General features: G+C 39.3%; 2 protein-coding genes across 2 annotated transcripts in view; one reads left to right on the top strand and one right to left on the bottom strand.

Annotated features, from left to right (window-relative positions):
- The window catches only part of HAUS6 (HAUS augmin like complex subunit 6), a 43,266-nt gene extending 36,815 nt beyond the window's left edge, over positions 1-6,451 (top strand). The window contains exons 15-17 of the mRNA XM_047699697.1: positions 1,606-1,741; positions 2,832-3,875; positions 5,577-6,451. Coding sequence (XP_047555653.1) covers positions 1,606-1,741; positions 2,832-3,875; positions 5,577-5,662 — 1,266 coding nt within the window. The 3' untranslated portion in view covers positions 5,663-6,451. The remainder of the gene's footprint in view (positions 1-1,605; positions 1,742-2,831; positions 3,876-5,576) is intronic.
- A 4,367-nt stretch (positions 6,452-10,818) lies between these two features.
- RRAGA (Ras related GTP binding A) lies at positions 10,819-12,456 on the bottom strand. Its single transcript, XM_047699698.1, has one exon. The coding sequence runs from the start codon at positions 12,176-12,178 to the stop codon at positions 11,237-11,239; it is 942 nt and encodes a 313-aa protein (XP_047555654.1). The 5' UTR covers positions 12,179-12,456; the 3' UTR covers positions 10,819-11,236.
- Positions 12,457-12,904: the final 448 nt, after the last annotated feature.

Below are 12,904 nucleotides of genomic sequence, written 5' to 3'. Positions count from 1 at the left end.
ATGGTTTAGAAACCATGTCCCATTCTATAAATATCATCCTCCGAAAGTATAAAAATAACACAGGTATGGTGTTTTTGGAATGAACCATTACATGAATTGTTGGATAAATACATCCAGTGATTATACTGTATCAAAATAATCTGCTTTAAAAAAGTAATCTGAATGTTGCTGTTGCTTACTTAAGCTTCCTCTTTTTTTTGAATATTAGAACAAAAACATATGCAATATCGTATTATCACTAGGCATAGTGTTTATCCTTCTGCTTTCTAAATATTTTAAGAAGTCATTAAATGCAGCATCGTTCATGACCTTAGTTTTCCTGACAAGTGACTTTGCATGTGTCTACATAATGCTACTATTGGTTGATAGTAATATTGTACTATTTACTGCAGAAGTTTACACAGATTCTCAAATGATGTTATTTTTATTATGTTTCCTACAACATCCCATAGCATTGTTTGATTTTGGATAAGGAGACTGAAAATAAATCAGCTACTTTATATTGCTGAGAGACTGAAAGAAAAATTTGGTTTAGTGCATATTGATTCAGGTATTGGAGTTTCCTCCTTTATCTCAGTCTTGATCAAAGAAAGTGAACAATGTCCAAATAAGAGAGCTGGATGTCTAGTCATGTTCTTATTTGTAACATTAGGAGGTTGAACCGTTTCATGGTCTGTAAATACTTTAAAATCTTTCAGGTTTATATTATTTCTCTTTGTTGGTTGACGGACTCCACATAAAGGATGATCAGTCTGTTTTTCTTAACTGATATGGAAGGAAAGATTTTCAATGAAAAGAATTTATATTAGCAGCAGAATGGGATGGGATGGAAAAGGAGAGTCATAAAATCTCATAAAGCTCTGAAAATAAAGTGAAATTAATTTTCTTTAATAATGTTTGTGACAAGAATTATTTAGTATTTGAATTCTAAGAAATCTTCTCTTTTCATGGGGGTGTGTGGGGGTCTATTTGATTATGGTTGTAGGATGTTTATTTTTTAGGGCTCTTGGGGCAGTGTTTTCAATGTGCATGTTTTTTGTTTCCCTGTTTTATTGAAATTAATATACAGTACTATTTTCATATTGTATACTTTCTCTGTTTAGAATATATTCCTATGCCTTGTTCACTAACCTATTATCTGATAATGAGGTTGCTGGCAAAGATGTATGTTGTCAGAGTGTATTTCATTTGTTAATAGAGGTGTTACTGTGCAAGTGGTTTATATAATTAAGACTTTGCTTGCTTTAAAACTAGTCACTTTACCTGATACAGAATTGTCAAGTTCAAAGATGTGGCAGATAGTACCTTAGGTCACTGTGTAGTCAGGATTATTTCTGAATCTTCTCAGGTATAAAGATTTTTACCTTCCCTTTATATGGAATATCCAGTTAAGAAGGGAGGGAACAGTTTTGGGTTTAATTTCACCTTATAGGATTGTGCCTTGATAGATGATATAGAGTGGCTGGTAGCTATGTTCTGAGTGACTTTTTGTGCGCTCTGCTGTGGTAGGGGCTGCTGACTATCGGGCTAATTTGTTCTCATCAGGGCTTTTGTTGCATTCTACCAATGAATGTGGTAATTTTTGCTTTACCTTTTCTGTTTTAGGTTGCAAGGGCCGTTTTATCTGATTCACCACAGCCCTCTAAAGGAAGAGAAGTAAAATTAGAGGAACTATTTGATTCTTTAGTGTCTAACCCATTCTTAACAAGGAACCAAATTCCCCGAACGCCAGAAAACTTGAGTAAGTGAATAATGATTTCTATCACTTATTTTCTTCTTAGACATTACTTAGACATTAGTACTGTTAGAACAATGGTTTGACAGATCTTCTGGAAACTCACTTTAGAATTCTTTTCTCTTTCAGTTTAGTGGCAATGGCTCTTTATTTGCTTGGATGTAAGGGACTTTTACGGAAGTATTACATGTGGGTGTTCTCACTGATACGGCAGTTTGTAAGCAGTGTTATTTTGCCGTGATACTCCACAGTTTTGTTTTTGTTGTTTTACTTGTCTCTTTCCTAGAAAATATTCCAGTTGAGTACTTTTAAAATACCCTCTGCCTTCACATCTGACCGGTGCTCAACATTTATAGAGTACCCACGCTCTCTCCTTCCAGTCAGCAGCTAGCGGCATCAGCCCAAAATTGTGCATATAGAAATCTTTTCTACCCCTCTGTAGCTAGCTAGACTGCCCAGTACTTTTTTCTTATAACCTATAATCTGTGTTGGCCAAATTCTGATTTTGTTGTCCTTATGGCACATCATCCTGGCTGAATTCATATTTGAAGTTAAATTGATTCAGTTCAGGTTGAACCTTGCCACAGCCTGGATCAGTGGTCAGCATACTCCAGGCTCTGAACCAAATCTGGCTTGCCCTGTGTGTTTTTGTAAATAAAGTTGTATTGAACACAGCCTTGTTGATTTGTCAACATAATCGTTTGTGGTTGCTTTCATGTTATAGTGGCACAGTTCAGTTATCACCACAGATCAATGGCCTACAAAGCTTAAAATATTACTATCTGCCCTTTATAGAAAGTTTGCTGAACCCTGCTTAGATGGATGAGAAAACATCTTTCTAATACCTGTAATTCGTATGTGCTGTGTGAAAGTATATGCACGTTTCAGGGAAAGCTTTTGTTATTTGTGATCAGATGGAGAAGGAGTTCTTTGATGTTGTTGGTCTTTGGTTTATTGTTTAGTCTTGTCATCCATTGGGCACATCTGTGGAACATATACTGACTCGCTAGTTTTATGTTGAGCACTAGAAATGAAAATTTTAATTGTATGCTCTGTTTGGAAATATTAATGAATTGTGTCCCCCCCCCTTAATTAGTAAGTGAAATCAGGAGCTCATGGAGAAAAGCTGTCAAAATGGAAGATAACGAAAGTACAGAACCAATTCAGATGGATACTGAACAGAGAGAAGAATTGCCAGAATCCTTACCTGTGTTGCATAACCCAGGAGAAATTAGCAAGACCAGCTCTCTTGCAGCAAGCACTGTATCCCATTGTAGCCATTTCCATTTACCTGAAGAGAACATTGTTTCAGATTGCCTCAAGTGTGTGCCTCAGAAACATGTGGTGACCAGTTACATAGGTGGACCATCGACACAAAATCAGTCAGAATTGTTAAGTAAGAAAATAAGGTGCAAGGAAGGTTTGGAGCATGCAGTGTTACAGAACAAGCCTTTAGAAACTAGCCAACCAGAGACAGTCTCCCCTGCTCCAGGTAATAGGAGAGTTGTGATGGGTAGCAATGAGGAGGAGTCTTCTATTGACCACTTGCAAGCTTCTTACAAGGAACCTTTCATGCATAAAAGTATGTTATGGGACTCTTTTCAATTATCAAGTGGAACTAGTTCTAGAAGCTTAAAGGATATTGATGTTGGCATATTACATGAAACGCTTCCAGAAGAAGTTGGTAACTTAAGTCTTAATAGTTCCAGTAGTACAGAGGCCAATTTTAAACTAGAGCCAAATAGTCCTATGCACAGTGGCATTTTCCCAGATAGTGTTGTGGGAGGAAGACCAACTACTCCAGAATCAGACTGTAATTTACAGGCTATTTGCCGTAGATATGAGGCTCTGAAAAAATCTCTATCCAAGAAAAGGGAAGAAAGTGACCTTTCTAATCCTGAAACACTTGAAGGACACAAACCAGAATTGAGCCCTATGCCCACAAACATGCAAACAGATGATATGCTTGACTTTTTGGGCACTCAAGATTTGCACGTTGACTATACAAAACCATCTTTACGCATGTCCCTTGGTGAAAGAAAACGGTCTCTTTCACCACTAATTAAGTTTTCTCCAGTTGAACAAAGATTGAAAACTGCAATACCATGTAGTCTTGGAGAACTTCTACCTAATTTAAAAGGTAAGATTTAACTAGACCTGTGCATATTGATCTGTTGAATTTTTCTCTCAACCTCTTGTAATGTCGTATGCATTGAATGCTGCATGGTCTTTATTGTTAATGTGATAAAACATTCTCTTTGTTCCTTTGACAAGCATGAGAAGAGTGAACATCTCACGTCTATGGGTACTTTCGAATCTCAAGTGACAGGTGTTAGTTTACAGTTAGTCTGGGACAGGGTGGAAAATAAAACCAAAACCCTGAAACCTATTGCTTTTATAATACAATCAAAAGTAAATCTTGTCGGAATCTTGGCTAGTGGAGGATGGTTCTCAAAATGTTGAGTAACATTATGTATGTCAAATTCCATTTTTTATTTTTTATTTTTTAATTTTTTTAAAAGATTTTATTTATTTGACAGAGAGAGATCACAAGTAGACAGAGAGGCAGGCAGAGAGAGAGAGGGAAGCAGGTTCCCTGCTGAGCAGAGAGCCTGATGTGGGACTCGATCCCAGGACCCTGAGATCATGACCTGAGCCGAAGGCAGCGGCTTAACCCACTGAGCCACCCAGGCGCCCTCAAATACCATTTTTTAAAAAGATTTTATTTATTCATTTGACAGCACAAGTAGGCAGAGAGGCAGGCAGAGAGAGAGGGGCAGGCAGAGAGAGAGGGGCAAGCAGGCTCCCCGCTGAGTAGAAAGCCTGATACAGGGCTTGATCCCAGGAAGCTGGGATCATGACCTGAGCCAAAGGCAGAGGCTTTAACCCACTGAGCCACCCAGGTACCCCTCAAATATCATTCTTGTAGTAATATAATATCTGTAATTTGTTTTGAAATAAATTTGAGGGGGTGGGTGATAAAATACAAAAGGTTAGTAAGTGTGTGTTTCCTTGCGCTGCCATACAAAGTACCACAAACTGGGTAGCTTAAAACAACAGAAATTGTCTCTGGAGACAATAAGTTCAAAGCCTAGAATCCAGAATCAAGGTGTTGGCAGGGCCGTGGTCTTCTGAAGCCACCAGAGGAAGATCCTTCTTGGCTTTCCCAGCTTCTGGTAGCCCCAGGGGTTCCTTGGCTTGTGGTAGCGCGGCTCTAATCTCTGCCTCTATCTTCACATGGCTTTCTTCTCTTGTGTGTCTTTGTGTCTTCTTTATAAGGCCACTAGTCATAGAGAGGTTTAAGCGCCCACCCTACTCCAGAATGAACTCATCCTAAGGATTATATTGTTAATGGCCCTCTTTCCAAATAAGGCCACATTCTGAGGTACTGGGGTTAGAAGTTCAACATGTCTTTTTGGGGTACATAGTTCACATAGCAGTATTAATTATTGAAGCTGGTTAATGGATACATTGGGCTAATGATAATTCTCTTCATTTTTGTATGTTGAAAATTTTCATCATAGAGATTTAAAAAAATTCTATTCATAAAGCATGTTAGAGTAAATATAGATCTGGTGATATAGATTCGTTATATGTCACTCTGGTATGCTCGTTAATAATTAGACACTGCTATATTGAGAAGTATTCTAAGAGGGATGTTTTGATACTCTCTGGAGAAAAAGTACCTCAGTGAGAATAATGGTAAGTTTCATCATAATTATTTGCACGTGAACATTTTACTTACGAAGACTGAAATTTGCTATTTGGAATCTGTCCTATTTAATTTTTTTCTTTGTAATGTTTGATTATCCTTTTCTCTTTTTTAAAATCACCTTTGCAGAAGAAGAAATCTTGAATAAGAGCCTTGAGGCAAACGAATTTCCGTCAGACTTTAGAAGAGATGAAGCAGAAGCCCAGTCAATTTAACTATGATGTACCTAAATTTAAAGCAGTGTCACAGGCTAAAAACGGATTTATAATTTAAATACACGTTGGAAGTATAATTCTTTTTCAAGGTCTAAAAAATCCTAAATAATGTCTTTTATTTAGCAAACAATAGTTTTTAGGTAAAGAAAAGTATGTTTGGATTGTCTCCTTGAATGGGTCTGGGGTTAAAATGGGAAGTATTTGGGAAGCAGATACCAAGTTTTGTGAAGCCATTTTGATTCCTTGAATAATTTGTAAGCATTAACAGTAAAGTATTAGTTTCATTTGTTATAATTTCAGTTGATTAGCAAACATGAGTGGTTTTTGACACACTTTTATTAACTGGTTAACATAATAACCATTGAATACTGATCTTTCATTTTAGGGAAATACATAACTTTTATTGTTTCTTTATGGAACATAGTACTAACCAAAAAAAGTGAGAAAATAGTACCTTGGGATATGTAGTCAAGGTGAGAAAAGTTTAAGTTTGGGAAAGCTCTAAACAGGCATAATGATTGTTTAAGTAGTAGGTTGGTCCTGGAAAATGTTTGATGGAATAAAGTGTATGTGATGATAAGTGAAGACTGGGGCAGAATGAATTTAGAAAAAAGGAAAAAGATGGAAAATGACTAGACACTTTTAAGGAACACTGTCAAAATATAAATCCATTCAATGGGTTGTACAGCAGATTTATATTTAGTCTAATTTAGACTTTGAGAATTTAATTTAACCCTAGTTTTATATTTTAACAGGAAAAAATGTAAATTAAAAATTTGTTAGTCTCTGTTTACTGTTGTTGGCTTATTTGGGGGGCATGGTTTTTAGGGGAAGCAGATAATTTTTATTGTTTTACTTCTCAAAAACCATCAGTATACCACGGACTATGCATAGCTTCAAAGTAACTTAAGAAAACTGAATTCAGGGTGCCTGCTCAGTGTCACAGGTAAGTCATTGGTGAAGCTAAGACTTTGACCCTGTTTTCCTTCCTTAATATACCACAAGACCTTCTACAAGTAACTGAAAGGCCAGGATAAAAGGATATGGCCACAGGAGTTGGCCTCCTGTTGACCTTGTGGGCTGAATGGGAGACAGAGGTGAGACCTCTCATATAGTAACTTGCCTCATTCTGTCGTGACCCCTGGCTGAGAAAATGGCTCATCTCTACAATGCAAGTGTATACATGCCTTTGTGAACCAGGAGCAATGAGCATGCACTGGAAAGGTGATAGCACTTAACGGTACCCCAATTCTTAACCTTGTCCATCAAAACCTTGTCCATTTGTCAAGAAACTGGTCAGGAGGAGGCAAAAGTTGAAGGGGAGAGTACTGGAGGTGGATGGGCTCAATTGTTCATCTTTTTTCACTCATTTTGGGCTTTTGCTAAGTTGTTTGATCAGTTTGAAGGTCAGTCTTTTTGAGAGAAAAGAGAAGAAAAGCACATACAACTCCCTTAATTGCAGGCGAAAAGAAAGAAGAGCAGTTTCTTCTAGGGTGCTATATTCCTGTTATTAATACAACAAATCAACGACTATAGATCTACTGGGAAACTATCCTCCAGTCTGCCATAAGAAAGCCCACTAATCCAAAATTAATGTATTAGGGAGGAGGTAGGGCTTTTAACATCCACAATGTGCCAGGGCCATTCCTAGACATTTAATACATACTGTTTCATTTAATTGTCAGAACTTTAAGGTAGTGGTTACTCTACCTATTTTACGGACAATGATACTGAAGCTAGGGAGCTTAAGTGTCGTGTCTAGGGTGGACTCAAGGGATAATCTGGGATACATCCTAAAAGCTGTAGATTCTGTAAGTCTAAAATGGGGATTAAGAATCTGTGATTTAAATATGCTTCCCTGGTAATTCTTAAGTTCAATAATAAGATTGAGAAGCACTGCTGGGGAATATAGAAGTCACATTTAGCCTTGGGGTACCTTAAAGAAGCAAGTGTATTTTTATATATGTACTGCTTTAGAGGTTAATTGATAAGATAGTTCAAGTTCACCAGTAAGGGTGGGAGGCCCTTAATTACTGAGAATCAAAAGATCAAAATGTCTCTGGACAGTATGGATTTATAAAAATCATACTGTTAAGTCATACCTGGAATAGGCTGGGAGTTTTGGCATTCTTTCCTGTCCTTTATATGCCAGGAGTATTAACAAAAATAACTCCAATTTGTCATTTTCTCCTAAACCATTGTGATTATGACCTAACTACCTTCAGGCTCTTCCCTCTCCAGTATTGCCTGCATAGCTACCTTTTTGACTTTAGGACACTTAGGATCACTTAGTTTAAAATTCCATTAATCGTTTATTGCTAATTCCAGAATAGAGTTAAAATTTAAAGGCATATAATCTCCCCTATGTAGATTCCTCTATTTCCCTTCCACTATTGTTTCCCATTTTTTTTTACTGAACTACTTTTGAGTGTGGTTCTTTAGAAATTTTAATTCACAATTATAGCTGTCCTTTAGGGTTCAGACCAAATGTCACTTCCATGTTGAAGTCCTAATCTGTCCCTTCCATATCCATGGATTTAGCCCTTCTCTAAAATCTGTAGTTTATCTTTTATTCATTTAGTGTTTTTCACTTAGTGCTTTTATCATATTTTATGGTTGTATGTATGTGATCTTTCCAGTCATACTGATGATACACATGGACATACCTATCTTTGTAGATATAGGAGGTATGTGTCCACACAGACATATTCTCAAGGGCCATGGATCATCTTTAGCAAATACTTAAGTATTGGAATTTTTTTTTTTTTTTTTTTGCCTCCTATGTGATGGGATTAAAATGATGGTAGAGGGCTACTTCATTGCTGTAAATGTACTTTTTCTCATTACATTCATTGCAGATTATACAGAATGTACCTCTTTTTATTCATTATTTGTAAGGTAAAGGTGTGTAAATTGACTTTTTTTAAAAAAAGGTTTTATTTATTTATTTGACACAGAGAGATCACAAGTAGGCAGACAGGGAGGCAGAGAGATAGGGGGAAGCAGGCTCTGGTGGAGCAGAGAGACCAATGCAGGGCTGGATCCCAGGACCCTGGGATCATGACCTGAGCTGAAGACAAGAAGCTTTAACCCACTGAGCCACCCAGGCGCCCCTGTAAATTGACTTCTATGTCAACTGGAAACTTTAGTAATGAATGACAGAATGTCCTAATTGTTTTAAATGTTTAAAGAGGACAAGTGTGATACTTAACATGAAAAATGTTACCAAGTGGAATAGGAGTATTTGAGGCTAAAAAACAAAAACATTTTGGGGGAAATTAACTGGAAAAAAACAACAACAACAAGTATTTTGAAACCATTTTTTACCATGATCTATGAAGTCAGTTTTATCTAAGGGAAAAAACAGGAATTCTTGAGAACTTTATACAGGAAACCTTATTTTTTCCCCCTAGTCTTAGAATTCGAAAACAAAATAAATATTTAAGGACATTTTCCATAATGTAAAAGTACTTGCAAAGGTAAAATTCCCTTTCACATTATCTTGTAGATACATAGTTGCTTTCTCCTTGGGCACTGTTCAAGTCCACACGCTTTATTTAAAATATTTGTGAGTCCTCTCTGGGACTATTTGTAAATATGTTCTTTTTACTATAGTCTTGAATAAACATTCAATATTATACCACCTGGCTCTGGAATTTCCTATATAATATCAGAAGGAAGCATGCCCTACAATCCTAGAATGATCACATACAAAGCTCCACCGGTAACTTAATCAACAAAAGAAATTTGAGAGGTTAAGTGATTCAGGTAAAATTATTTTGTTACTGCCATTTTAATTAGATTTACTAAATGTATTTTAAAATGCTTTTAAAAAGGAACGCTTAAAAGGAAAAAAAAAAAAAAAGGAACGCTTAAGTTTTTAACATCTGGAGTCTTTAAACTTATTGCCAAAGGCCCTCCATAGAAGAGTTTAGTAACTTAGATCTGAATAGCTTCTTGCTCTTCATGGGTGGGGACATCATTGTCATCCACAATCTCTGCTCCAAAGGCCTGGGAAAAGCTAAACTCTGTTAACTTCCATTTAATGTCTGTATTCAAAGGAAATGTGCCCTTATAAAATGGTGAGAAGAGTGGATCACAGGGATCTCTTGGCTCTAAAATACTTAGATTTCATTTAAAAGCATAAGGCAGTTGGAATAGGACACTTTAAGTGTTTTCTGATTTCTCTTTACTACATTGCCAATCCACATTAGGAACCTTAGTATCCTTCCCTAGAAACTGGCAATCTAACACTGATTCAGTATTAACCAATTTCCAGATAGATAAAGATGAGGAAGTGAATTTGCCCAAAGTGAACAAAAACATCGTTCTTTGAGAAGTCACTTAACTTTCTGGGCTGCAGTTTCCTTAATCTGTAAAATTAGGGGAATTATAATAAGGTGTAGTGTATACCTGAAAAGCTAAGATTTTAGGATGAACTTTTCTGTCAATGGAGGAAGTAGTGAGTTATGGTCAGGAAAGAGGTAGGTGTCTGTAATCTTACTATCTAGGTTCAGCTGCATTACCTTAATAAGATCTATCAGTTTTCTCACCTATTAAGAAATAAAAGTAATCTACCTCAGGTTGTGGATTAAATAAAATAATACACATCAAGTATTTAAGAGTACCTGGCATTTAGTAAAGGCTCAAACATTTAGCTAGGCTTCAGTGATTTGGGAGTAGGGATTTATTTAAGTGGGCAGGGGGGAGAATGGCTCTGGTGGTCCTATTGATAGCTGACACATAGTACTGAGTATGTCAGGCACCATTCTAAATGCTTTCCATGTTTTAATTTATGTGTGTGTGTGTAACAATCCCATAAGTAGTGCTACTCTTACCCACATTTCGTAAATGAGGACAGCAGAAATGAAATTAAGTACCTTGCCCAGTTCACAAAGAGCAAGCAAGTGTATGGAGAATATGAACTCAGATGGTCTACTCTCAGAGACCCTACCCTTAGTTGCTCTATTTACAGCCCCTATTCACTATCACTAAGGTGATAGGGACTAGATCACAAAATTAAAATTTACCAGTTAAGCATTACTTTTGGGCTATCGGACTCTGGGTTTACATACTAACCACCTTCTAATTATTTCAAATAAGACCATATTTTAAATTGCTAACAGCAAATGTTTATTCATGATTGAAGCCAAGAAGGATTTATAAATGCATTTTAATACCTTGCTGATAAAATAGTAACATTCCATCTTCGCAGTCTTGTAAGGAATACAGGAAGATACTGTAAAGGCTTTAATGTGTATATCTATTATAACCAGGTAATCAGAACACACACATACACGCGCGCGCGCACACATACACACACACACACCACCTACTTTAGTGTTGCACCATACCAACTTTTCAGAAAGGCCATCTCGAAGCTCTACTGGATAGCGGAGTAAATAGCATTCAAGGTTCAAAGACGAAGGAATAGGGGAGAGATGAAAGTAGTTAAGCAGCACACATTTCAAAGCCCACTTTTAAGCACAGGACATTATTAAAAAGAAAAAAAAGATGCGGGGAGGAGGTGGGGAAAGGCAATTCAGCATTTTCAGAAAGGGCATTTGGCAATATTCAACGCATCAGAAGGCTGTGCTTGGGACCATCCACTCTCTCCAGCTTCTCAAAGTGTTTCCTGGCATTGCGAATGTTGATCAGAGTAGCTGCAGAAGGGATCGACGGATCCGACATAACCACCATCACGTACGTGTTTGACGTGAAGATGTCGATGAAAGCAGCGAAGTTAGAATTCCGAACCTCCATGCTCTGGAAAGAAGCGGCTAATTTACTGCAGCTCAGCTTGAACTGTTTAATGATGTTGCTGATCTTCTCGAACCGGTGGACATCGCGCTGCTCTTTGCACTGGTAATGGGAAATGACCAAGAACGTGGCTCTCTCGAACAGCAGGACTTCGTCGGCCTCGATAATTTGGGCAAAATTCCTTAGGTTCATCTCCAGCTGCTGCACATTGGGAATCAGCTGATAGACAATACTGGACCAGGCTTTGTAGAGCGTTTCGTCCCAGATGGAGGTTCGAAAACAAGCGCATTCCAGAGGGCGAGACAAACGCCTCAGGTCTTCCTCTCGCTCTTTAAAAATCAGGTCACGCTGATCCTCCTGAACCAGATCCATTTTGTGCACCAGGCAGAAGATTTTGGCATCCGGAGAGTTCTGGAGGATGGCCTCCAGACACGACTGGTAGTAATGCATGTCCTTTTCCAGTTCGCGGCTCTCCACGTCAAACACGTAAATCAAAACCTCGACGTTACGGAAGATGTTGTCTCGCTGGCTGGTGAAGTAATTTTCCATGAAGGTGTCCTGACCGCCACAGTCCCACAGGTTGAGCACCAGGTTGCCCAGGAATCGGACGTGGGAGTGCTCCACATCAATGGTGGCACCCAGGCGCCGGGTGTCGCGGGCGATATAATTTGCAAAAATAATCGACCGCATGCTGGTCTTGCCCGACCCGCTCTTCCCCATCAACAGCACCTTCTTCTTCATGGCTGTATTTGGCATCACCCGCCGGAGCCGCCGCGGACTGGGCCTCAGGGCGCGGCCTAACTGCAGCGCGGAGGGAGGGCGGGGTCGGGGCTGGCGGGCTCTCCGCAGGCCGGGCCGCGCCGCTGTACGGTCGGGGCAGCCGAGAGCGAGATATCTGGGCTGGAAAAGCCGCGGCGGGGCGAACTCTCCCTCGGAGGCGAGCGCCCTGGGCGAGGCGGCTGCAGAGCTTCGGAGAAGAGCTCACCTTCCGGAGAACCGAGCCGCGGCGTCCCGGCGGCCACCCACTTCCGGCGGCGATCTCGCGAGAGCGTCCGCACTCGGCGCTCAGGGCCCAGGGATCTGTGAGAAACTTGCTCTTTCAATGAACCCGAGCAGGGGCCACCCGAAGGGTAAAATGCAAAGGGAACCCAGTGCTGTGGTGTCGCTTTTCCTCTTTTAACTGGTTTACAGTTGCAAGATGTGTGTGCACATCTTGTGCGGTCGTTTGGGAGAATGCTGCCATCTCGTGGCCACATCTCCCCCCGCCCAGCACCACACAGCTCGCTTTCAGAGCGCGGAGTGCTCGCTGGGTTTCAGTCAGGGCGGCGCGCAGGTGAAGGGCCTCAGCTAAGCGAGGCCTCCTCAGATTCCCTGGTTTGCTGCGTACGAGGGCACGGTAAATGAACACTGCGGATGAGGAAGGGGGAGACCTGGGAAAGTTAGGTGACTGAGATGTACTGACTCCCACTTAGTGATTTTTCC

The sequence above is a fragment of the Lutra lutra genome, chromosome 13 (genome assembly GCF_902655055.1).
Source record: "Lutra lutra chromosome 13, mLutLut1.2, whole genome shotgun sequence".
Taxonomy (NCBI): domain Eukaryota; kingdom Metazoa; phylum Chordata; class Mammalia; order Carnivora; family Mustelidae; genus Lutra; species Lutra lutra.
Note: the sequence above shows the minus strand (reverse complement) of the source record. Positions and strands in the feature narration are given on the sequence as shown.